Source organism: Astyanax mexicanus, chromosome 13 (assembly GCF_023375975.1).
Source record: "Astyanax mexicanus isolate ESR-SI-001 chromosome 13, AstMex3_surface, whole genome shotgun sequence".
Taxonomy (NCBI): domain Eukaryota; kingdom Metazoa; phylum Chordata; class Actinopteri; order Characiformes; family Acestrorhamphidae; genus Astyanax; species Astyanax mexicanus.
This window is the reverse complement of record NC_064420.1, coordinates 34504572-34526713: the sequence shown is the minus strand read 5'-3', so window position 1 is coordinate 34526713 and position 22142 is coordinate 34504572. Positions and strand designations below refer to the sequence as shown.

General features: G+C 37.7%; 1 protein-coding gene across 2 annotated transcripts in view; it reads right to left on the bottom strand.

Annotated features, from left to right (window-relative positions):
* flnb (filamin B, beta (actin binding protein 278)) overlaps positions 1 to 22142 on the bottom strand; it is a 36247-nt gene that overhangs the window by 4386 nt on the left and 9719 nt on the right. The window contains exons 13-46 of one of the 2 annotated variants that reach the window (XM_022677400.2): positions 20960 to 21542; positions 19221 to 19347; positions 18973 to 19133; positions 18682 to 18846; positions 17842 to 17965; positions 17543 to 17742; positions 16808 to 16931; positions 16550 to 16713; positions 14936 to 15059; positions 14642 to 14838; positions 14439 to 14562; positions 13887 to 14050; positions 13100 to 13223; positions 12833 to 13017; positions 12032 to 12155; positions 11737 to 11900; positions 11003 to 11126; positions 10696 to 10880; positions 10141 to 10264; positions 9899 to 10059; positions 8783 to 8906; positions 7860 to 8044; positions 7643 to 7766; positions 7379 to 7530; positions 6177 to 6309; positions 5870 to 6057; positions 5652 to 5775; positions 4562 to 4625; positions 4319 to 4421; positions 4096 to 4236; positions 3289 to 3417; positions 2349 to 2522; positions 1985 to 2143; positions 655 to 858 (exon numbers count right to left, since the gene is read on the bottom strand). In XM_022677400.2, coding sequence (XP_022533121.2) covers positions 655 to 858; positions 1985 to 2143; positions 2349 to 2522; positions 3289 to 3417; positions 4096 to 4236; positions 4319 to 4421; positions 4562 to 4625; positions 5652 to 5775; positions 5870 to 6057; positions 6177 to 6309; positions 7379 to 7530; positions 7643 to 7766; positions 7860 to 8044; positions 8783 to 8906; positions 9899 to 10059; positions 10141 to 10264; positions 10696 to 10880; positions 11003 to 11126; positions 11737 to 11900; positions 12032 to 12155; positions 12833 to 13017; positions 13100 to 13223; positions 13887 to 14050; positions 14439 to 14562; positions 14642 to 14838; positions 14936 to 15059; positions 16550 to 16713; positions 16808 to 16931; positions 17543 to 17742; positions 17842 to 17965; positions 18682 to 18846; positions 18973 to 19133; positions 19221 to 19347; positions 20960 to 21542 — 5452 coding nt within the window. The remainder of the gene's footprint in view (positions 1 to 654; positions 859 to 1984; positions 2144 to 2348; positions 2523 to 3288; positions 3418 to 4095; positions 4237 to 4318; positions 4422 to 4561; positions 4626 to 5651; positions 5776 to 5869; positions 6058 to 6176; positions 6310 to 7378; positions 7531 to 7642; positions 7767 to 7859; positions 8045 to 8782; positions 8907 to 9898; positions 10060 to 10140; positions 10265 to 10695; positions 10881 to 11002; positions 11127 to 11736; positions 11901 to 12031; positions 12156 to 12832; positions 13018 to 13099; positions 13224 to 13886; positions 14051 to 14438; positions 14563 to 14641; positions 14839 to 14935; positions 15060 to 16549; positions 16714 to 16807; positions 16932 to 17542; positions 17743 to 17841; positions 17966 to 18681; positions 18847 to 18972; positions 19134 to 19220; positions 19348 to 20959; positions 21543 to 22142) is intronic. The other variant, XM_022677401.2, reaches the window with a different exon arrangement.

The following is a 22142-nucleotide window of genomic DNA, read 5'->3' as shown; positions in this document are numbered from 1 at the left end:
ACTAATAAAAAAAAATAATAATAATAATCATCAGATTAGTTAACTAGCAAAATAATCATTAGTTGCAGCCTTACACTGCACAACAAGTCAATTTGTTGAGTTTTTTCCCTACTAGATATTCCCTGATCAGCGATGAGTGGTAATACTGAAACACAGAAGTGTTTATGGAACCACTGCAACTCTGCTATAAAACATCTATGACTATGTAAAGGTACAAAGCAAGGTGCCAGACGAGTGCAGAGGTCCAGAGCTGCTGTCCAAAGTCTAAATTAATGGCTATGAATTTAAAACGGAATGTCATAAAAGCTCCTGTAAGCATACTGTGCTGGTATTCCAATAGTTTTGTCTATCTAGTGTAGCGCAGGGCAATAAATAGAAGATTAAATAAAATCCATATTAATAACCTGTAATTCATGAAATCTTAAACATGTGTAATTTAAAAACTAACACAGAGCCAGCTAAGCCTTTTAAGCCGCATGTAGTAAAAAAAAAGTAATGTTTGTTGTTTAATAAAATAATCATTCATTAATCCTAATTGACATAAAATGTTCAATTTAATATAACAACGATTAAAGGGCATGTTGCCCAGCAGTAATAGAGTTTATCTCTAATTTCAGAGCTAATTTATTTGAAAAACACATGAACAGATCTTACCAGCTTCCCATGTGTCAACTACAAACTCTGACGTGTGGTTAGTACGTCCGCTGTGCAGGCCAAGTCCAAACACCTTCACCTTGGTGGCATCTCCTATCTCTGACTGACTAATGCAAACCGAGATCGGGCTGCTGCTCAAATGCTCTCCATCCTTCTTAATGCTCACCAGGTGCTCTCCCACCTCTCTAGGGATGAAGGATATACCTGTATACAAGAGTCACATGGGGGGAGTAATGAATATTAAAACAGGTCACCACCATTACATCACTATTATCATGTACAGCAATGAGCCAGAGCATTCAAACTACTGGCCTAATATTGTGAAAGAGCTTAAATATCACTTAAAAAAATACTGCCGATTTCTATTGGCCTATATTAGTCATTATGTAAATAATTGGCCTGCTCAATTAGGCCTCAGTCTTACTCTGATAATTTATATTGCCTTGCCTTGAAAATACTGGCCATTGTTTAAACTCACAAAACAACACCTCACTACTTAAACAGGTGTAGGCATTCCCAACCCACTCGGGTTAACACATTGTAATCGACTTACATATTACTTCTGGCATGTCAGTGTAATTATAAATTGTACTAAAGTAGTTGAAACAAACTGTAGGGAAATTTAAGCTTTAATGATGCTGAGATTAATTCTGTTAAATGGTCTACTAGCACATGATCTCATGCAGTACACAGCACTCTTTTACACATTGAAACATATACAGACGACTAGTGCATAGGTTTGCACTCTCTTGGTCAAATGACACCTAGTGAATAAAAGTGAATAAAAACTCTACAGGAAAACAAATATTCTGCACAGTTCAGAGCACAATGCTGAATGTCTGAATAAACATATTTACCGGCACCCAAATAAACTGAAGCCAAAATGACTAAACACCAATTATGCCTTGGGATGTGCAAAAATACACTTCCGGTCAGGAGTTTTAGAATTCTTTATATTTTTCCTTTATTTTTGCCATTTAAGCTCTTCAGGTTCAATCAATAACCAAAAATAGTACACAATCCATCTTAAAGGGCCTTTAAGAAAAACAAATGAACAAAAAAGTAAATTGAAGAAAAATTTAATTTTAATATTGTGAAAAAAATAGTATATTGTAAAAAAACATCCTGAAAAAATTTTACATTGTTTAACAAGTAATTGATTATAAGTAGCATTAACCTGAACTTTGTAAATTGATTGAATAAAATGGCTGTACTGCACTGATACCAGAAACTAAAAAATAGAGATGTTCTAAATAACATTTGACCGGTTCTGTATATAACCAGAAAGCCCAAATCTTTGCACAATACTGTATCTTCTTATGTCTTTTACCGATATGGTTGTCTGGTTGTCTCTTTAGAGCACAAGGCACAGTCTGTCCTGTGGGTGATGAGATGCTTGCAGTGAGCAGACTGATGTCCTCCTCTGTGACGTCCAGAGCAAAGTCCACCGCAGTCCCCAGTTTAACCTGGGATTTCCTTAAACTACCGTCTGTGTTGGGGTTAAAAAGAGGGTATATTAAATTGTGCATCTAAAGCTGATAAGACAGGCACCCCTGCAGGCACGTAACAGTAGTAGACGTTATTTTGCTGTAAATGTTTTGTCATCTGAACATTTACCCTGAAATTAACATCTATTCTAATATCTATGGTGGCCAGCTGGGACAGTATCATAGAAACAAGAGGAAATCAATTACCTGCGATCCTGGCTTTGAACGGACTGCCGGCGATATGCGTGTCATTGTGGCGGACCTGGATCTTGTAATCACCTGGCTGCGTGGGCAGGTAGGTTACAGTGCAGGTACCATCTTTATTATCTGAACAGCACACCTTTGCTTCAGACGTACCCTCAACTGTGATGTCCAGATCTCCTGAATCAATAACAAATATCCACTTTTATTCACATTTTGGAAACATTCAAGATAGATACATAAACTGTACATTATAAATTACAGTACATTATTTAACCTCCTACGACCTGGTGTCCACATGTGTAGACATCACATTTTGGGTTGCCTAAATCACAACACTATATTTTGCTCTACAAAACCTGGTGTCCTCTTATGAGATCATTATGCTGTCTCTTAGTGGTGGCAGAATAGTTCAAAATGATTCGATTTTGTTCAGAAATGTAAATGAAGAGTAAATACAGTTTACGTCTTTACGTGTTGAAGCAATTCAGAGCCATATTACTTAAAAGGGCACAATTGTTTTTTTTCTACTATTGTTTTGTACTCAATAAAATAAAAGCCAAAAAATAAATGTTTTGCACATCAGTATAATTTGCGACTTCATTATGTTCTATTGAAATATAAAAAAAGAAACTACATCATGTAAAAAAACTCAGAAAGTACATCATGTAAGAAGACAATTCTTTGTTTTTACACTAATCAGGTGCCAATTAGCTCAAATATCAAAGAGAAATAAAAAAAAAATGCATGCCATGCAAGAGTTAGGGTCTTAGGAGGTTAGGCAAATCTATAAACTACAGTTTGTGTTTCTTATAACATGGCCAGGCATGGCCAGTGCAGGGAATTGTACTACTACTGCACTGCCACCTAGTGGTAAAATGTCATCATTTAAACAATAATTTTACTGTAAAGAGGATACAATAAAATAATTGAGGAAGTTACTCACCTATTTTTGTATCTTCATGGTAAATGGTAAACGCTGCAGGATCATGGGCAACTCCATACACCAGCCCAGGACCATGAGCTTTCATGCAGCTGTTCATGGAACTGTTCGCGTAATACTGCAGAGAGAACTCTAGAAGAATTTAAGAATTTCAATTTTAGTAAAAACTACTCAAACAGAACTACTCAAAACACTAAGCTTGCTTTCAAATAGCCCAATATCCTAAGCTTTCTGGCTATTGAACTGATGAATATTTGCCATTAAACTGTTCTCTATTTGTTGCACTATGCTGTCATCATGACTTACATAAAGGAAAAGTGCAGCTTATTAAGCATAATGCAATGTAATTACATTACACTGACTTGTCAAATGTCATGGTACAAGTAGTAGTATCATGATAAATCTCGTGATTTTTACCATATCCCATTAAATACTGCACTAAGCTGTGGGATATGTGTGTTTGGGCATCCTGTATTAAATGTGGATTTATTTTGCTTGTTTGTTTGCACAGACAGTTCTACCCACAAGCAGCCAGGCATAGTCATTACCACACACTGCACTGTCCACTGTGGTGTTAATGCTGGTGTTAATCTATGATGTATTGCTGGTATAGGCATGGTACTGTGGATTAAGAAATGTTAAATGCCTGCACTTCAGAAATTCAGAAATGTTATAAAGTGTGTGTTAATGATCTTATGCCATCTCCTAAAGCAACACTTCATGATTAATCTACATACAGCTGTCCAATGACCTTTGGCATGTCAGTGTATATTTATATAAGATAAACTTAGTTTGTTTGAAATGTCTAACCTGCTGCTTCAGCTGCACTGGATTTAATAAGAATCTGATGTAGGCCTTCCTCTGTGGGATCGAATTTTAGCCTCATAGTACCGTCTCCATTTTCAGTGACATCAAGAAGTGTTGTCATCCCTGAAGGCATGATCACCTCCCCTGAGGATGACATTGGAAACATGAGCTGAAATAAAATCCCTCGCTTTGTGTATGAATCAGTGAATCTATGCCAAACTCTCACCTGTGCTTTCACCTTCACATAAGCTTGACTGCAACACCATGTCAAACACCATGAGTCCTGCTTCATTTGTGCTGTTCATCAGTGTCAATTCTCTGCCCAGAACCTGTGAAGAAGAAGTGTTATTAGAAAAGTTAGAGGTTTAGTCTGTTATTAGAAGTGTTGTTAGTTGTCTGTATACATCTGTATTTCAGAATTTGTTCTTAAACATAAAGTTAGATTAAAATTAAAGCATTAAATTCATACTTCGTTATCCAGGGATTTTTCACTAGTCAGCTCAGGGAGAGGCTGTACATTGAACCCAGTCAGACTGTTGAAAACATATAAGGACAAAGGCAAAAAAACAACAATCAATTAATATATATATATATTTTTTATAATTTATTTCAAATTTTTCCCATTTTCTTCCCAATTTACATGGCCAATTACCCAACCCACTCATCAGGACTCCCCCTATCACTAGTAATGCCCCAACACACCAGGAGGGTGAAGACTAACACACGCTTCCTCCGATACATGTGAAGCCAGCCACCACTTCTTTTCAAGCTGCTGCTGATGCAGCATTGCTGAGCAGCATCACAGCGTGCTTGGAAAAAAGCACAGCAGCTCAGTTTAGATACATCAGCTCACAGACGCCCTGTGCTGCAGACATCACCGTACTAGTGATGTGGGAAGAGAGAGCCATCTACCCACCCAGAGGTAGCTAGGCCGGAAGCTTGATGGCAAAGCTCCATGAGCGGGGGTTCGAACCTGCGACCTCCTGCTCATAGTGGCAACAATCAGGGTTCATAGAGTTTTTAACCAATACATTTCCATGGATTTTTCCAAACTTTTCCATGATGTCAAGGCAAATTTCCATGGCTATATGATAAAAAAAAAAACATTTTTTGTGCAGACATGGAAAAAAAAAAATCAACTTATCAACTATAATCCAAATTGATTAACGTAGGCCTAAAATTAATTTGATTAAAAAACACACAATCTTTAATAATAAAATGCGTGTTAAATCCTGAGAGCTCAATTGTGTATGGCTAAATAACTGAACTAACTCTGAGCTGATGTATTTATTAGCTTAAAATTGTTTTTCTCCATCAATAAATGGAAACACAAATTCTAGAGCAAAATTTCCATGACTTTTCTAACACTTTCTGCGTATTTGTATTTTTCCAAAACTTTAATATTTTAATTTTTTTTTTTTTAATTCCATGACTTTTCCAGGTTTTTCCATGACTGTACGATCCCTGAACAATTACCAACATCCTAAAATAAATTAAAAAAAATACTGTAATAATATGAATAACAGCAGTTTCCATGTCCTGGTTCTCCACAATCTTACCTGTGGAAATCCTCCTCACCAGCATATTTGGCAACCACGGAATGCACACCCTCAACAGATGGGGTGTATGTCACTTGATATGTCCCATCAGCATTGTCCATCACTTTTAGAAGCTCCATTGAACCTAAAGATCAAAATAAAAACAAGTCACAAGGCTAATAGTTCACATCTCTAAAAACTGTGCTTGCTTTTAATAACATAATGTATACAATTCCTACCATCAGGATTGACCATGGCCACTGTCTCTGGTGCTTGTCCAGTGCTGCTGTTTTTAAATGTAAACGTCTGGGGCTTTCCCATATGGATTCCCTTGTTCAATTTCTGGTCAGAAATGTCTATTGAATCTCTTAGCTCGTCATTCCCTCTCATACGGTCACTTGTAGGCAATACCTGGAACTTCAGTGGGCTAAAATAAATTCAGTATATGCAGATATGTTGAGAACAATCAGCCTGATAGGAAATTATAACAAACAATACAATATTTATGACATTGTTGATGAGTATGCTGCATGTATGAAAAATCACCTGTTGCAAGAAGCATCCTGATCCCTGGCATATTTGTCTTTGAAAGAAGAAGAAGAGCCATCCACAGAAGGAGAACTGTTCCCTGTGTGGATGGTTTTTTGTTGGTCTTTGATGTCCACCAGGTCGGTATTACCTAAAGTCATGTATATTAATGTTATTAATTCCATATATACAGAAAGTTTGCAGGTACACTGCCCTGTTTAACCCTGGTCATTTTATACATCTTTCAAGACTCCTATGCCATCTGGTATTAACACACATCCAGGGTGACCTGATAATAAGTGGCCAGTACAAAGTACAGGTAAAAACAGCGCCTTAAAGAGCCACTAAAACTTAAAATATATATTTTTTACCATTAATAGTTTTGAAATGTGTTCCTTTGCAGTAATGAAACATACCAGTCCTGTTTAAAAAATATATAAACAATTTCCTAACTTTTAAAAAATGCTTTTATTGCCTTCCTTTCTGCCTCTGCAGTGCCCTCTCAGGTTCAAATGTTCTATAAATGTGGATAATGTGTCCGTGTACTTTGCTACCCAGACACATCACAATATGCAGATCAGGCAAATAATAATAACGCAATCCTGAGATCAGCCAATCAGCTCTTCCTCCTGCCCTACTTCTAAACCCATACATCACCCAGTGCCCCTCCCAAACTACCACTCCCATTTTTTAGCCATTTTCAAATTGTGCTGAGAGTGGAGTTAGCAAAAATCAGTGGGTTTAGTGCCCCTTTAAGAATGAATGAATGAGACACACATGACCACATTTATAATCTCCTAGTATCATTGTGGCAGAGACACATGACCACATATATAATCTCCTAGTATCATTGTGGCAGAGCCTTAGTTCGCTGGACCACTCTGAGCCCTAGACATCCAAACAAACGAGTCTTGGCACGTGCATGGCATGGTACCAGTTATTGTGTGTGTTTTCATTACAAAATGTGATTTTAGAAAACAGTCAGACCGTGGGTTTTTACCTGGTCAAAGACTAAGGTTGATTCATTCATGACCCTGTGACTGATCAATCAGTCAACCACTAAAATGTTCCCAATTACAAGACAATTACTTGTGTAGTGTACTCCGCGTATTAACCTGCTTTTGCCAAATCATATATTATAACCATAGTACCACAATCAGGATACAATCCAGATACTAATCACATGAAGTGTCCAAGTGTAAACAGGATCATTGTCTCACCATTTGGAGCAGTCATAACTGTAGACTCTGAGGGCTTTCCAGTTTTACTGCTGTTGATGCTGGTCTGAGGAACCTGGCCAGAAATCCTTGACTCCAAGCAAAGACCATTAATCTTTGGCTCATCAGCTGAAATAACCTGGAACTTAACAGGACTGTAACACATACAGTACTCATTATAAGAAAGTAGTGGGAATATTTCACCAGGCAATGTGTAGAACTCAAGACTTAAAGTGACTTTTAATGAAATGCACTCTTAATCCTTACCTTTTAAAAGAATCTTCATCATTGTATTTGACCATTAATTGGTAAGACCCTTCTGCACAGGGTGAGTAATCCACAGAGTAAGTTCCATCACCATTATCTGATATGTCAACAAGTTCTACTGTACCTAAAGCACAAAAGAACATGAATTTAAGTATTAATGTTTACAAGAAATCAACAAACAAATGAACAATCAGTATTAATAGAAGAGGATTCTAACCATCAGGTTTCATCACAGCAACCATCTCTGGAGCTTCTCCAGTGCTGCTGCTGTCAAAGGTAAATGTTTGAGGAGTTTTAGTGCAGATTCCTGACTCCAAGCCAGGTCCAGCTATTCCAACAATGTTCTTCAGTTCCTCCACTGTTTCAGCGTTAGTACTGGGCAGCACATGGAACTTGACAGGGCTGTAGAAAAAGACAACAACATTCATCTTATTCATTCTTATGTTGGACACAGAGGCTGAAAAACACAATCTGACAGCTTGTCGCATTCTCCAATACAGTCTGTTCATTTTTATTCTCTGTTTTCTTGCTGAGAATCGGTGCACAAACTTGTATCGCTCATTATTTTAATCCCACTATTCTCTCTAATTTAGCTATGCCAATAATCCTACCCACACATTTTAGCTGTACTCCCCTATTAACCAATAGTGCTCTTTCTGGGGCTCCAGCAGCCGATGGCAAGCTGCATGACTGGGATTCGAACCAGCGACCCCCTAATCATAGTGTTATGGCACATGCATGGCATGGTACCAGTTCTAGTGTGTCTTTTCATTACAAAATGTGATTTTAAAAAACAGTCAGACACGCCGTGGGTTCCTCCTGGTGAAAGACTGAGGCTGTTCACAACTCTTTTTCCTGATCTAAAAGACATTGTCAAGTTGTGTAGTGTAAAATGTACAATGACCAGACGACTTCAAAACTCTTGTCAAACCTGGGTAGTTGAACCCACTACCCCAACCCAAATCACCAATAACCAGGTAATCTAAGAAGTGAGTCACGACTGCCCCATTAATAAAGTTATTAATATAGTTTTGCACAATACATACATGCATGTACAAGCTTACAAGTGCAAATAAAATAGACATGAGATATGAAATGGGTTAAATTGTGATTTTATTTAAAGACTTGTAATCCTCATACCTGTGGAATGTTTCTTCTCCTGGAGTTTTCACCACCAATGCGTGAGGACCTTCTTTAGAAGGGGAGAAACTTACTGAATAGGTCCCATCTCCATTGTCTACAGCCTGCAGGGCTTTACTGGTACCTAGTCAGTAGAAGTATAAAAACTCAATATGCATACCATTGATGTCATAAAAGAATAAATCTTGTATCTCAAAAAATAATTCTTTTTTAGGAGATGGAAAAATGTCTCAGCTCAAATGGTTTGTGGCGGCACTGAGTTTAGGGAAGGGGGATCTACCGCTTTATTTCTGTTGTTGTGGTTATCTGGGTTTTATATTATTTGTGGAAGGCTGTGTGCGCGTATGTACATATTTTATTATGTTTAATCGTGGCAGTTGCACTGGTGGAGTGTTATTCAATCATCTGGTATTAGTGTGCAGTGCGAATAAGGGTCACTCTATCTAATTTATCTAATACATCAACCAATAGACACCTATGCCAGCCAGCATCACACTGGGTACCATCTACCCACCCAGAGAGAGCAAGAACAATTGTGCACTCTCTGGCTCTGGCTGCTGATGACAGGTTTTAGGTACTTGTGGGAATTTTAGTAAAGGAAAAGCTTCTTATCTGTAAAGTAAGTGTTTATTAGCTCAGAAGAAAAACATTAACTAGCATTACAATAAATACAAAAAGCAATTTTTCAAATAGCAGTGCTTTTACAGCACTGTTTTCCTTATAACATCTCATAATCTCTAGTCATTTCTAATTCTCATCATATCAATAACTGGTTTGGTGAATTGCTAATATTGGTAAATCAGGTGACCTGCTGATGGAACTGAACAATATACACATGCTGGCTGAGGGCATCCAGGAGAAATCTGGAACTACATATTGTTCTTCAGCTTGGCTCACATGATATAACACACTTAGTTAAAAATGAGAATTCCTTGTTACGTTTTACTGTAAGTATGTTTATTTGCATCTGTTCAAATCATATGTGGTGCTTTTTTCAGGTAAAAACACTCATACTGCTGGGATAAATGGATTAGTGTAATTTGTTCAGGTACCTAAAATGTTTGCACTGTATTATATATCTTAAAATAGGAAAATACAATCTATATTTGGTCTTACCATCAGGACAAATTATTGCCACTGCTTCTGGAGCATCTGTTTGGCTGCAGTCAATAGTGAAAACTGTAGGTCTTTGGGAACATAACCCTGACTCCAGACCTTCCCCAGTGATCTTAATCTGAGTAATATCTTCTGTGGGAAGCACCTGAAACTCAATGGGTCTGCAAAACAGCAGAGAATAAAACTCATGAAGAAATACTAAGAATGTGCGACATATTAAATAACTATAATTGCTGCCTCACTTGCAATAGGATTCCTTGTTGGCGTTTTGGAAGATCAAACAATGAGAGCCCTCCATGGACGGGGTGTATGCAGCGCTAAAGGTGCCATCTCCATTATCATGCACCTCAAGGAGATCAATTGTACCTAAAGGCATCAGGAGGAGAACAAGTAAATTACACTTCAAAAATACACAGACATTCCAAAAGTCACGGGATAGCAGTATATAACTTAATATGAAGTGTTACGTAAGGGACGGCTTGGGAATTCTTGGGGATGTTGTGAGGTCTTATCTTTTGAGGCTGAACACTGGCTAGCTTGCTCATGGCAAAGCAATAGCAATTGGATTATTGTGAGTAAAATGAGATCCGAAAGTGGGCACCAGATGAATTAGAGATTGCATTTCTGAAGATGTGCAAGCATTTAACATTCCTTAATCCACAATGTCATCATGTGTGTACTCGGATATGTCATAGAATGCCTTACCATGACAGTGGACAGTGCACAGTGCACAGTGCAGTGGGTGATTCATATCGACTGTGAATAGTATGCAATCAACATTTTATACAGGTTCTTACCATCAGGTTTTACCACTGCAGCAGCCTCTGGTGCTTCACCGTTGTTATTGCAGCCTATTGTAAATGTCTGAGGGACGTTTTGATAAATAGCACCCATTAAATCTTGGCCAGACACTTTCAGACCTTGACTTGGGAGACTCTGGTCGACAGATCCAAGTGTTGGAAGCACGTGGAACTTGAAAGGGCTAAAATTAGAGAAATAGTATTCTCAATGTAATGAAGAAGTTAAGAAACAAACACATATTTACAATAACATCAAATAATGAAAACCATGTTTAATTGACAAAAATGAATTTTATTATCTTACCTGCTAAAAGACTCCTCCTCAGCATGTTTGACAATCAGTGAGTGAGGACCTTCCATAGACGGACAATAGTTTACTGTGTAGGTCCCATCTCCATTGTCTTTCACCTCCACCAACTCAGTCTTACCTGTGCCAATGGACAAAATTCATGATTATTTATGTACCTTAATAATTTAATTAAATCGGTCTGTATTTCAACACTATTGGTTAACTCTCTATGGCAGGGTGTCACATTTATGATTATTAAACACTCCTTTACATTTTTTATTATAATTTTTTGTCCAAAATAACTACAAATCATAACTAATTTAAGTTTATATGCATTAATATATAAAAAGTAAATTTTGCTTTAAAGGACAATTTTAGTTTTCCTTTACTTTTAAAAAAAAAAATGTATTTACTAAAACCGTGATTTTCAATCTCTGCCCCAGGGCAACATTTCTTTTGTTAAGGCAATCATACTAAAGCAATGTTTTTCATCTATGAGCCTGGGAACCTCCTGCCCTGCAAGTTTTAGGTGCTTCCCAGTGCCAACACACCCAGATTAAATTATCACATTGTTTTCAAGCAGCTGCAACAGTTAATATGAGTTAAATCGTATAAATCAAGTTGTGTTAGATACCAGGGTTGAGAACATCTATTTTAAAAGGTTAATAGCATTGAAAAACCCCAAACCCCCAAAACAAATTCTATAAACAATTGTAACTCGTGCCATAGAATGCTAAAATCCTGCTTACCATTTGGTGTCAATATTGCCACAGATTCAGGTCTCACCCCAGTTGTCTTACAGTCTATGGTAAATGTTTGTGGTGCCTGACTACACATGCCAGACTTTATTCCTGCTCCAGAGATCTTCATTTTTGACTCTGCATCTACAGGCAGCACTTCCAACCCATCAGATCTGATTGTATTGAAAATAACAATATAAAAATTAAAACTCACAATATAATCACAATCACAATCAGTTTATAATCATTGTTTTCTTGAAAAATTAAGAAGCATGAATATGGACCAAATAATTCCCTGTCCTACCTCCTAAACGCCTCTTTATTGGTGCGATCATCAACCAAGTACTTCAGACCTTCTGTAGAAGGCACGTAGTTCACTGTAGAGGCTTTGTCTGCATTGTTAGTCACGTTTACCTGGTCAAATGTTCCTTCATGTAAACAAAGAAAAATAATACTGCAATTTGTTTTTGATTAAGTCAGTATACAAAAAATATCAGTGAAATTTCACATACACTTAAAGTAAAAAAAATAGTTGCACCTAGAAGGACTCAAACGACAGGAATGAAACTTGAATGAATGGGTATTAGTGTCAGACAGCTGTGGAACATGTAACTCAGAAGGGCATCAGGGCATCATCAGTGTCGAGTCTTGCTTACTTCTCTTGGTGAATACATTGTGTTGTATGTAATTTCATAAATTGCCAGATCTTTAGTCTTCATTATGTTAATGAGTTACGTTAATGAGGTCCTACAACCAGTTTCCATATTGTTTCTAAAAGCAAACTTCAGTACGTTATTCCATCATGACAATGCTCATCCACATACTGCTGACATCTCAAAAGCTTTCGTTGGAGACGTGGCCAGTGGCATTGTCAGACATATCCCCAGTTAAAAATGTGTGGTATGCTGATAGACTTGCTATGAGCACGCCACGCCTACTGCAAAAGCTGCAGAAACTACACAAATAGTTAAACTGCATGGGATGGATAATCACAGGACCCCATTAAGAACCTCTACAACTCCACTCTCCAATATAGTACATGAGCTGCCCATTTCAACGGGGTGCAACCATTCCTTTGTAGTTCACAAATGTTCTATGTACTCACCATCAGATTTTGAAGTTGGAACCATCTTTGGAGCTTCTCCATCATCACTACAGCCATTAATAAAAGTCTGTGGAACACCAGCACGTATTCCTTGTCTTGTCATCTCTTGTCCAGATACATCCACTTTCCGACCCATCTCCTGCTCTGAAGCATCATTAGTGGGAAGCACTTGGAATTTAAAGGGGCTGAAACGATACAACAGAGCTTACACAACAGCACATCAATCTGAGCTGTCATTTCAGAGTGCGCCACTTGATTCTGACTTACCTACAGTATGAGTCATCTTCGGCATATCTCACCATCAAAGAGTGAGGACCTGCAGAGGCTGGAGAGTAGCTGACTGCATAGGTTCCATCTCCATTGCTTTTAACCTCCAGCAGCTCAGTCACTCCTACGTTCAGTTAGTAAAACAGTAAAGTAGTTAAAATGCAAATTACTGCTGGAGTACTGGAATATGGGGACGGGATGCTGCTGCCGACTGAGTTTAACCCAGTCACACCATATGGACATTATTATTCAACCACTTATTTCTATTTTTTTTTACATTATCACTTCCCCAACCTCACTTACTTTTAAGTACAGTTACTGTCAGAACTATTTTGTAACATATGCATTTTTATATTTATATGGCACATCAGTCACTTTTTTTTTAATCAATGTCATTGCACCTTGCACTTTGCTCTGTTAATTATTTAACGACCATTAGCAACATTTATTGCACTGCTCAGTTTACAGATAGATCTTTACCTTGTATAGTAAGCCTTATATATTTCTATTCGTCTGTGTTTTAATTTATGTTTAAGTATGTTTCTTTTTGTATTGTGGCTGCTGGATGCCTAAATGTAAAATAAAGCATCCATCCATCCATCCATCCATCCATCCATCCATCCATCCATCCATCCATCCATCCATCCATCCATCCATCCATCCATCCATCCATCCATCCATCCATCCATCCATCCATCCATCCATCCATCCATCCATCCATCCATCCATCCATCCATCCATCCATCCATCAGCTCTAAAAAATAAACCCTTTATTATGCCAACATACCTTGTGGAGTAACCACAGCTACAGACTGAGGAACCTTTCCAGTTGTTCTGCAGTCAATTATAAAAGTTTGAGGGCTTTGAGTGCAAATTCCTGATTTTAAACCTGGTCCTGAGATCTTCGCTTTATTTGTGTCATCTGTCGGTAGCACATGGAACTTGAATGGGCTATAAAATAAAAAAAAGCACAGTGTATACATACATATTCAATTTCTTTAGTATTTCTCAATATCAATCAATCAATATCAATCAATGGGCTCAGGGTCACGCTGACACTATGGCTGAGGATAGTGAGTTTGAATCCCTAGTCATGCTGCTTCGACATCAGCAGCTGGAGCCCAAGAGAGTACAATTGGGCATGCTCTCTTTGGGTGGGTAGATAGATGACCTTCTCTCTTTTCTCACTCCTGTTGTGATGCTAGCAAGCACAGACATCTGTTGGCTAATGTATCAGTGTTGGGTTGGTGTGTGTGCTAGTGATGCTACATTGGTGGCAATCTGAAAAGACGCGATGGTAGTGGGATAATTGGCTAAGCAAAATTATGCAGATTCTTACCTACTAAAAGCATCTTCTTCTGTGTATTTCACTAGTAATGAGTGAGGGCCATCTGTGGTAGGGCTGTAGACAACACTGTAAGTTCCATCTCCATTATCACTAACTTCTCCCAACTCAATTGAACCTTAAACATACAAATAAGTACATGACAGAACATATTTTGCAGTAAATATATAAAAATAAACAAATTGGCTGGTACTCACCATCAGGTCTTACAATAGCTACACTCTCTGGTACTTCTCCAGTGCTGCTCTCATCAATTGTGAACTTCTGCGGAGTTCTTGGACAGAAATTTCTGTCTAAACCTGGTCCAGATATCCCGCTCTTACTTCTGAAGTTTGGAAATGGAGCTTCATCCTTGAAATCATCATGACTAGGCAGCACTTGGAAACTGAAAGGACTAAAAAGTATACTATGTTTACTTTCAATAACACATGAATGATTTGGTTTAGGAACTGATTCAGAACTAAATGTACTGTAAATACACATTTTCTGACCTGCTAAATGCTTTATTGTCTCCATATTGAACCATCAAAGAGTGAGAGCCTTCTACAGATGGACAGTAGGTCAAAGTGTAGGTTCCATCTCCATTGTCTTCAATATCAGATAAGTCAATCAATCCTGTTGCAGGTAAAATATAAGACATGTCATTAGAGGAAAACCATTACAATTCACAATTATTCTTTTACACGAACTCTGGACAAAAAATTAGACATCATTTAAATAACATATAAAGCACAAGTCCCAAAATACACCATATGGACAAAAGTATTAGGACACTTGCTCATTTATTGCTTCTTGTAAAATAAAGGGGAATTAAAAAATGTATCCTTTTTGAATTAATATTATTTTTACTGTCCAGGTTGAATAGCTTTCTACTAAATTTTGGAGCATAAGCTCACAATGTTGACTGATTGATGACAGTCTTTCTTTTAGATCTCACATAGAAAACCTGGTCAAAAAATCTAAATTGCAATTGGCCTTTTTTTATTGTCATAGGACATGCTTCACATTTGCTGCCAGGATTATGGCCACCTTATTTATATGCATGCTTCTGCTAAATTGTCTGCAGTCTTGGGACTCATCACAGTTCCTTGACGGTTGCAGAACACAAAGCCTTCACTCACCACTGCACTTTATATGCAGAGTTGAGTGGCCCTCATTAGCACATTTTCATTTAAAAAGCCATTCTAGATCAAATCCAGCAATATTTATGTGATTATATCTTAAGTGATAGTATTTATGCTTTACGCTCCAATTGTTATCTGCCTAATGTTCCCAAAGTTTGCACTGAATTCGGCAAGCACTCTTTTATGTATTTTACACCCGCTGTGTGAAGCTCACTGCAGAGCAATCTGAATCTGGGGAACTAATCTCTCTTGGAACATTCAGAAACCTTGTAAGGAATCTGGAGTTAGCCTCTTATCGTTTCTGCTCTTGCTTCAAATGAAAGTCTCGCTATTAAAATCTATCGATCTATCCAGACTGTATTTTGTACATTGTTGTTTGACTGGTGTTTTATGATGTTATTGTGTGCTGTCTGTTTTAAATGTTGAAACTGGTGTTTAGGCTACTGTTTTGGCCAGGCTTCCTTTGAAATGGAGATAATTGTGTCTCAATGGGACTGACCTAGTTAAAAAATGGCTAGATAAATAAATAGAAACGTTGGATAATCAGCACCTCACCTTACCCCCAACTTTCCAATCTCACAAGTATTGTATGAAGCACAGTCTTTCTAGAGAACACAGCTCCACTGCTGCACAGCTCAATGTTACATTTTTAATCCCTCTAACCCACACCTGTAATTATGAAAGGTTTTTGTTTATTTGCTTCAGAGGTTTCTATTCAATTTTAAATACTTTCCCACAGGGACTGGCAAGGTCTGTGTCTACATTTACACGATTAAAGTAGCTGAAAGGTTGTCCAAATGTATTAATTTTATGTATATGGAACCAATGTACAAACACATTTTTCTATACTGTCTCACATTGACCTTTTTATCCAGATCAAAAAAACATATTTGATTTTATAGCCCACTACTTTTAAAATGTAAGGTCTTATATATAAATCTAATTTTCTTCTAGAGCGACAGAATAAGAAAATACCTTTACCATTGGGAGTCATCATAGCGACAGAAGTAGGAAACTCTCCATGTTCTCTGCAGTCAATAGTGAAGATTTGTGGAGTCTGAGTGCAAAGTCCTGACACCAAACCTGGTGCAGTAATGATACTTTGGACTGAATTCTCAGCATCGAACACATGGAAATCATAAGGGCTTTTAATAAAAAGAAAAAATGCAGTTTAAACAAAAACATAAATAGCAGTATAAAAGCAGAGAACAAGGTTTTGTTCAAGACCATCTGTCTCACCTACTAAAGGCCTCTTCATCTGTATATTTTACTGCCAAAGAATGTGGGCCCCCCATAGTTGGAGAACAGGAAATGCTGTAGGTTCCATCTCTGTTGTCTGTGACCTTGAGTCGCTCAATTGTGCCTACAAAGATCAATATTTAGCATTCAATTAGTGCTATACTGCTGTTAAACCTTAATTCAATACTCTATACCATCTGACAATGCTAGCAGACTCATTACACGGCCATTCCATGAAAGATGGACCTATAGAAATGGCTCACAATGGCTTGTAATGATATCATTTGTGTACATTAATGTTGCAATAAATCAGACAAATGATGTTCCCTATCTTGTATGAAGATGCTATTTCAGATGTACAAGATTGTATTGCATTAGTAAAGCTATTCAGGTCGATAAAAGGATTTTGAACAGGCCATTTTTTTGTGTTTTATGTTTAAAATATATAATATCTTAACGTTTTAAATGTTTTAAAAGTAACATTAACATAAACATACAGTATCAGCAATAAAAAAAAAAAAATATTTTTTTAGAATGTATTACAGTTACTGGTATTTTTGTTTACACCACATGATATTTTCACACTAACGATAAAAATGCCAAAGAAAAAAAAAATAAGTTACAGTTCTAGTGAGTACATATATAGTAGAGGTACTACATACAGTATATATACCATGTCTGTATGCACTTAAAGCTGAAGCTAATGCATCCAATAAATAAACACAAAACACTCACCATCAGGTTTGACCAGAGCAACAGTCTCTGGTGCATTTCCATTGGCACTGCAGCCAATCGTTAAAGACTGAAGACCTTTAGCACAGATCCCAGACTTCAAGCCTTGTCCAAGAATGGTTATCTTATTGTTGGGGTCTTCATTTATGTTCTTTTTTTGCTTAACAACTGGACTTCCATTCAGTACATGGAAGTCAAAAGGACTGTGGGGCATAATGTTCAAAAATGCATTATAAAAAAACACAGACAGCATACAATAGGTATAGTATTACTATACATATTCACGTTAAGCAAAATCTCACCTAGTATAAGAATCATCGCCAGCATATTTAACCATCAAAGAGTGAGGACCCTCCATTGAAGGGGAAAAATTCACTGCGTAGGTTCCATCTCCATTGTCCTTGATGTCCAGCAGCTCAGTCGTACCTTAACCATTGAATATAATGATGATATATGTAAGTGACAGGATAAGTTAAATAAGGCAGTATAAGACAAAACTGTACAATTGAAAGTTGCGTGTGTGCGAGCATTATCCTGCTGAAAAATGCCAGTTTAACCCTACCTTAAAAGGCAACAGGTACCACAGCCTCCCAGCGAACTTCTGTTTACACTCCTCCCCTGTCTCTCTGTCTTTAGTTTGCGACCGTTTTTGGGCTCCCTATCTCCTTATAGGGCGTTTTTTTCCCAGCGGTGTCCCAATTTACTAGCCGGTGCAGCGATTGTGTATTGGATCTTTTCTTTTTGGGATTACCTGCTTTACCTGAGATCAACTGTTCTGCAATTGGGTTCAACAACCCTCTGGGTTGGAGAGCTACTAGTCTGTAGCACTCCATCCCATTACACTTCATTTTTTGGAAAATATCTGGTCCACGGCCAAACTTAATTGCAGACCCCTGGTATATATCGTATATACATATTTACAATACTGATTGGTTGACTCACAGACTCTTTGTAGAGAACAGGCCAATCATCAGAACCCTTTCTGTTTTGCATGCACTTCATGAATATGCTGAATATATATATATATATATCCAAACTTTTGGTCTGTACTGTATACATATTTATATTTATTCATTCAATGAGTGCATGACATAAAAAAAAAAAAAAAATCTTAGAATTATCAACAGAAAGAAGGGACTTACCATGAGGAGTTATTACAGATACAGACTCGGGTAATTTGCCAGCTTTACTGGTGTCAATTGTGAAGGTTTGAGAACGTTGTGTGCAAATTCCTTCCTGTAAACCTTCTCCAGATATTTCTGCACTGGTCCCTGAAACATCCTTCACTGTTGATTTGAAGGGACTACCTGCAGAATCCAAAAAAAAATGATTACATGATCTGAATCTAAAACAGTATTACATGATCAATATCAGATCTCTAGTAATCAACCAAACCCTCTCGACATTAGCAAATTTGGGCATTCAGCACAAACCTGGAATGCTCTTCCCTCCATAGGTTATGTTAACATCGTATGAGCCAGCAACAGACGGAGTGTATTCCATAGTGTAACTGCCATCTTTGTTCTCCTTGCAAGAGACTTTTGACTCAGATGGACCTTCCACCATTATTCCCAGACTGCCATTTCCAGCTTCTCTGCCAAAGAACACCATCAGATAATGAGTATCATCAGAGTTTCAGTTCTATAATTTGAGCTTGGAGATAAAGATAGAAATGGCTAACCTTGTGTTGATGTAAACCTTGTTAGGATGTCCAGTGAGGCCCTGGAAGAGTCCAAGACCATCTGCAAGTACTTTGCTTGGATCATGATTCCCTTCTGCATTTACCGGGTCTCCTGATACATTACAGGCTACAGTAAATAACACAGTCAAAATCACCCAATAAAATAGCTGGCAATCAAAGAAAATGCTGTCTCTTACATTTAATTTGACATCTATTTTTACTTCTATTTTAGATTTTTTTTTTGTAATTTTATTTCATTTGTTAATATATTACATCTACTCCTGCGTCCAGCAGAGCACAAGGTTGTTGTCGTATTTTTAGTTTCTAAAAACTCCACACATTTCATAGTCCAACACCTGTATCCCTGTCTTCCAGAGGCCCATGGCAAAAAGGCAAGCAAAACAATTACCCAGAGCCATGAGCTGGTCTGGGAGCGCTAGACAATGGCTGGTTATGAATTAAATGCAATGACACTGTGTGAGCACCCTTTCATTTCTGTGACGATCAATGCAGTAAAGTACAACCACACTGTTATCAGAATCCCCGTCAAGGGGGTTCCTCCCACTAGTTACTGTAGCCAGCCAGATTCACGATTGCTGAAGTTTCATATTTTGCCAGCTCCACTAATCATGAAGCAGAGTTAACCAGAATTTACACTGGATAAATTAGGCCTACAAGTCTTGTACAAATGGTGTAATTAAAAAGCAGTTAGGCTAGTGTCCATTTTGCTTCCTAAATGGCTTATACAGCCCTGTTATGCCCCGAGTTATGCCTTTGTAATGTATGCAGCATATGGTTTTGCATTGTCCTGTTGAAAAATGCATAAATGTCCCTGGAAAAGATGCCTTCTTAAAAGCAACATAAGTTTAACATATGTCAATGTACTGTTCTATATTGTTCTCAAAGACCCTTGTACCAAAGACCTTATTACCAACCCTACATTGCACAGTCCCCACTTTTTTGGAATGTTTTGCAGAAACATTGAGTTTAAAGTTGTGTAGATTCAACATGATACATCTGTAGGGCTGCAACTAATGACTATTTTGGTAGTCGACTAATCTGATTATAATTTTTTAGATTATTTGATTGTCAACGATTATTTCTGCCATGTACTCCACCTCTAAAAACAATAGACACAGCTGGACAAGAAATTTAAAAAGGCATTTAAATGTCTAGATGTTGTTCAAACATGGAAAGTACTGATATTTGGTGATTAAATATTTAATCCGTTGTGTTTGGGCACTTTTGGAGATACAGACTGTGTTAAATGTAAACTGTGTAAGTGAGCCATTTACCCATCTCCCACTGCACTTCTGTACCCAGCACTTTGTGTAACTGAAGTACTGTTACAAATTAACGATAAGTCGACAATGAAATTTGTGGTCAGAAAATGTAAATAATCGATATTGTCGATTATATTGACTTATCGTTGCAGCCCTACACATCTGGAGTTAATGCTGTCTGCAGCAAAATTAAAGTCAAAGTAAATGTAAGAATCACTGACTGTTTAATGTATTTGCATTTACTCTACTGTCCCGACATTTAAGATTTGGGGACGTATGGGGATGTATGGCCATGTGGTCTAGGAAAATCACCTTTACTTTATGTGGAGGTCCTTTAAATTAAAGAAAAAAAAAAGAATACACTAATCTATTAAAAAATGTTTCATGCACAGAAAAATGTAGTTCTTCCACACCAAAGTTCTAATTACCCAAAAGAATGTGATTGCATTGCCTCACCTTGCCCTGTAAATTTAACATGGCTTTTGTAGACTTCTGGATCCACCACAACTGCTGCAGGAACGTTTGGCACAACTTTTCCTCCGTACTTCAGAAGAAGCGTGTAGACCCCAGCAGTGAGGGGCACGTAGACGACCGTGTAGCTGCCATCTTCATTCTCCAGCACTTTAGTCTCGGCTATGACTCCTTTGTCAGACACAGCTTGTACAGAGAGGTCACCTGACCCTGCCATCACACAGTCTATGTTCACAACACACGGTTCACCCACCTTCCCCTCAGTCAAACCAGCACCTGATACCACTACTTTAGAGGGGTCAAGGGGGAGCTGGACCACAGGGTGAAATGGGGAGCCAGGGATGTGTGAGTTGTCAAAGTAGATTCTGATCAGGTATTCCCCGTGTTCAATGGGCAGATAGAAAACCACACATGTGCCATCTTCATTATCAACACAGTGCAGCGTAACTCGACACGGACCTTCTATTATAACAGTAAGTCTTCCACTGCCTGCTTCTCTTGTGTCTATGGTAAATTCTGCCTGCTGTCCCAGTAGAACACCCTGTAAGCCTGGTCCATAAGCCTTCACCTAAAGAGGGAAAACAGAAAATGATAAAAAATCACTTGTGAAATTTAATTTGGAAGATTTAAGTTGTATTGTTCGCTGTCCTTTAAGCAGATCATTGATTTTTATCTAACTTTCAGGATGTTTTAATACAAATTTATCTGCTTTCTTGTAAGTTTGCAAATGTTATGAAATCATACTTAGAAATCTCTAAAGAAGCCATGTGTGAAAATGTTTATTTATTATTATTTTTTTTTACTACTGGTCTCCCCTACAGTTGCAGAGAGAATGCTAATTTTATTTGTATCACAATAGCAAATACAGATTTCGCAAAATCTTACTCATGGACATGTACACATGCATTTGCTGAAAAGCTTAAAGATTCATAACCTCTGTAGTAAAAGAACCAAACTGATGTGATAAAAGTGATATTACTGGATTTCACTGTGCACTATTATGCACAGGGGCATTGCCTGAGTAGGTAAAGATCCGGGGCTAAGCCCAGTTAACCCTCCTGTTATGTTACAGGTCAAATTGACCCGTTTGAAAGTTTGAAGACCCAGGAAAAAAAAGTTAAAAGTATTTTTTTTTAGTATGAAACTTCTTCTGCTTGCCTTAATTAGT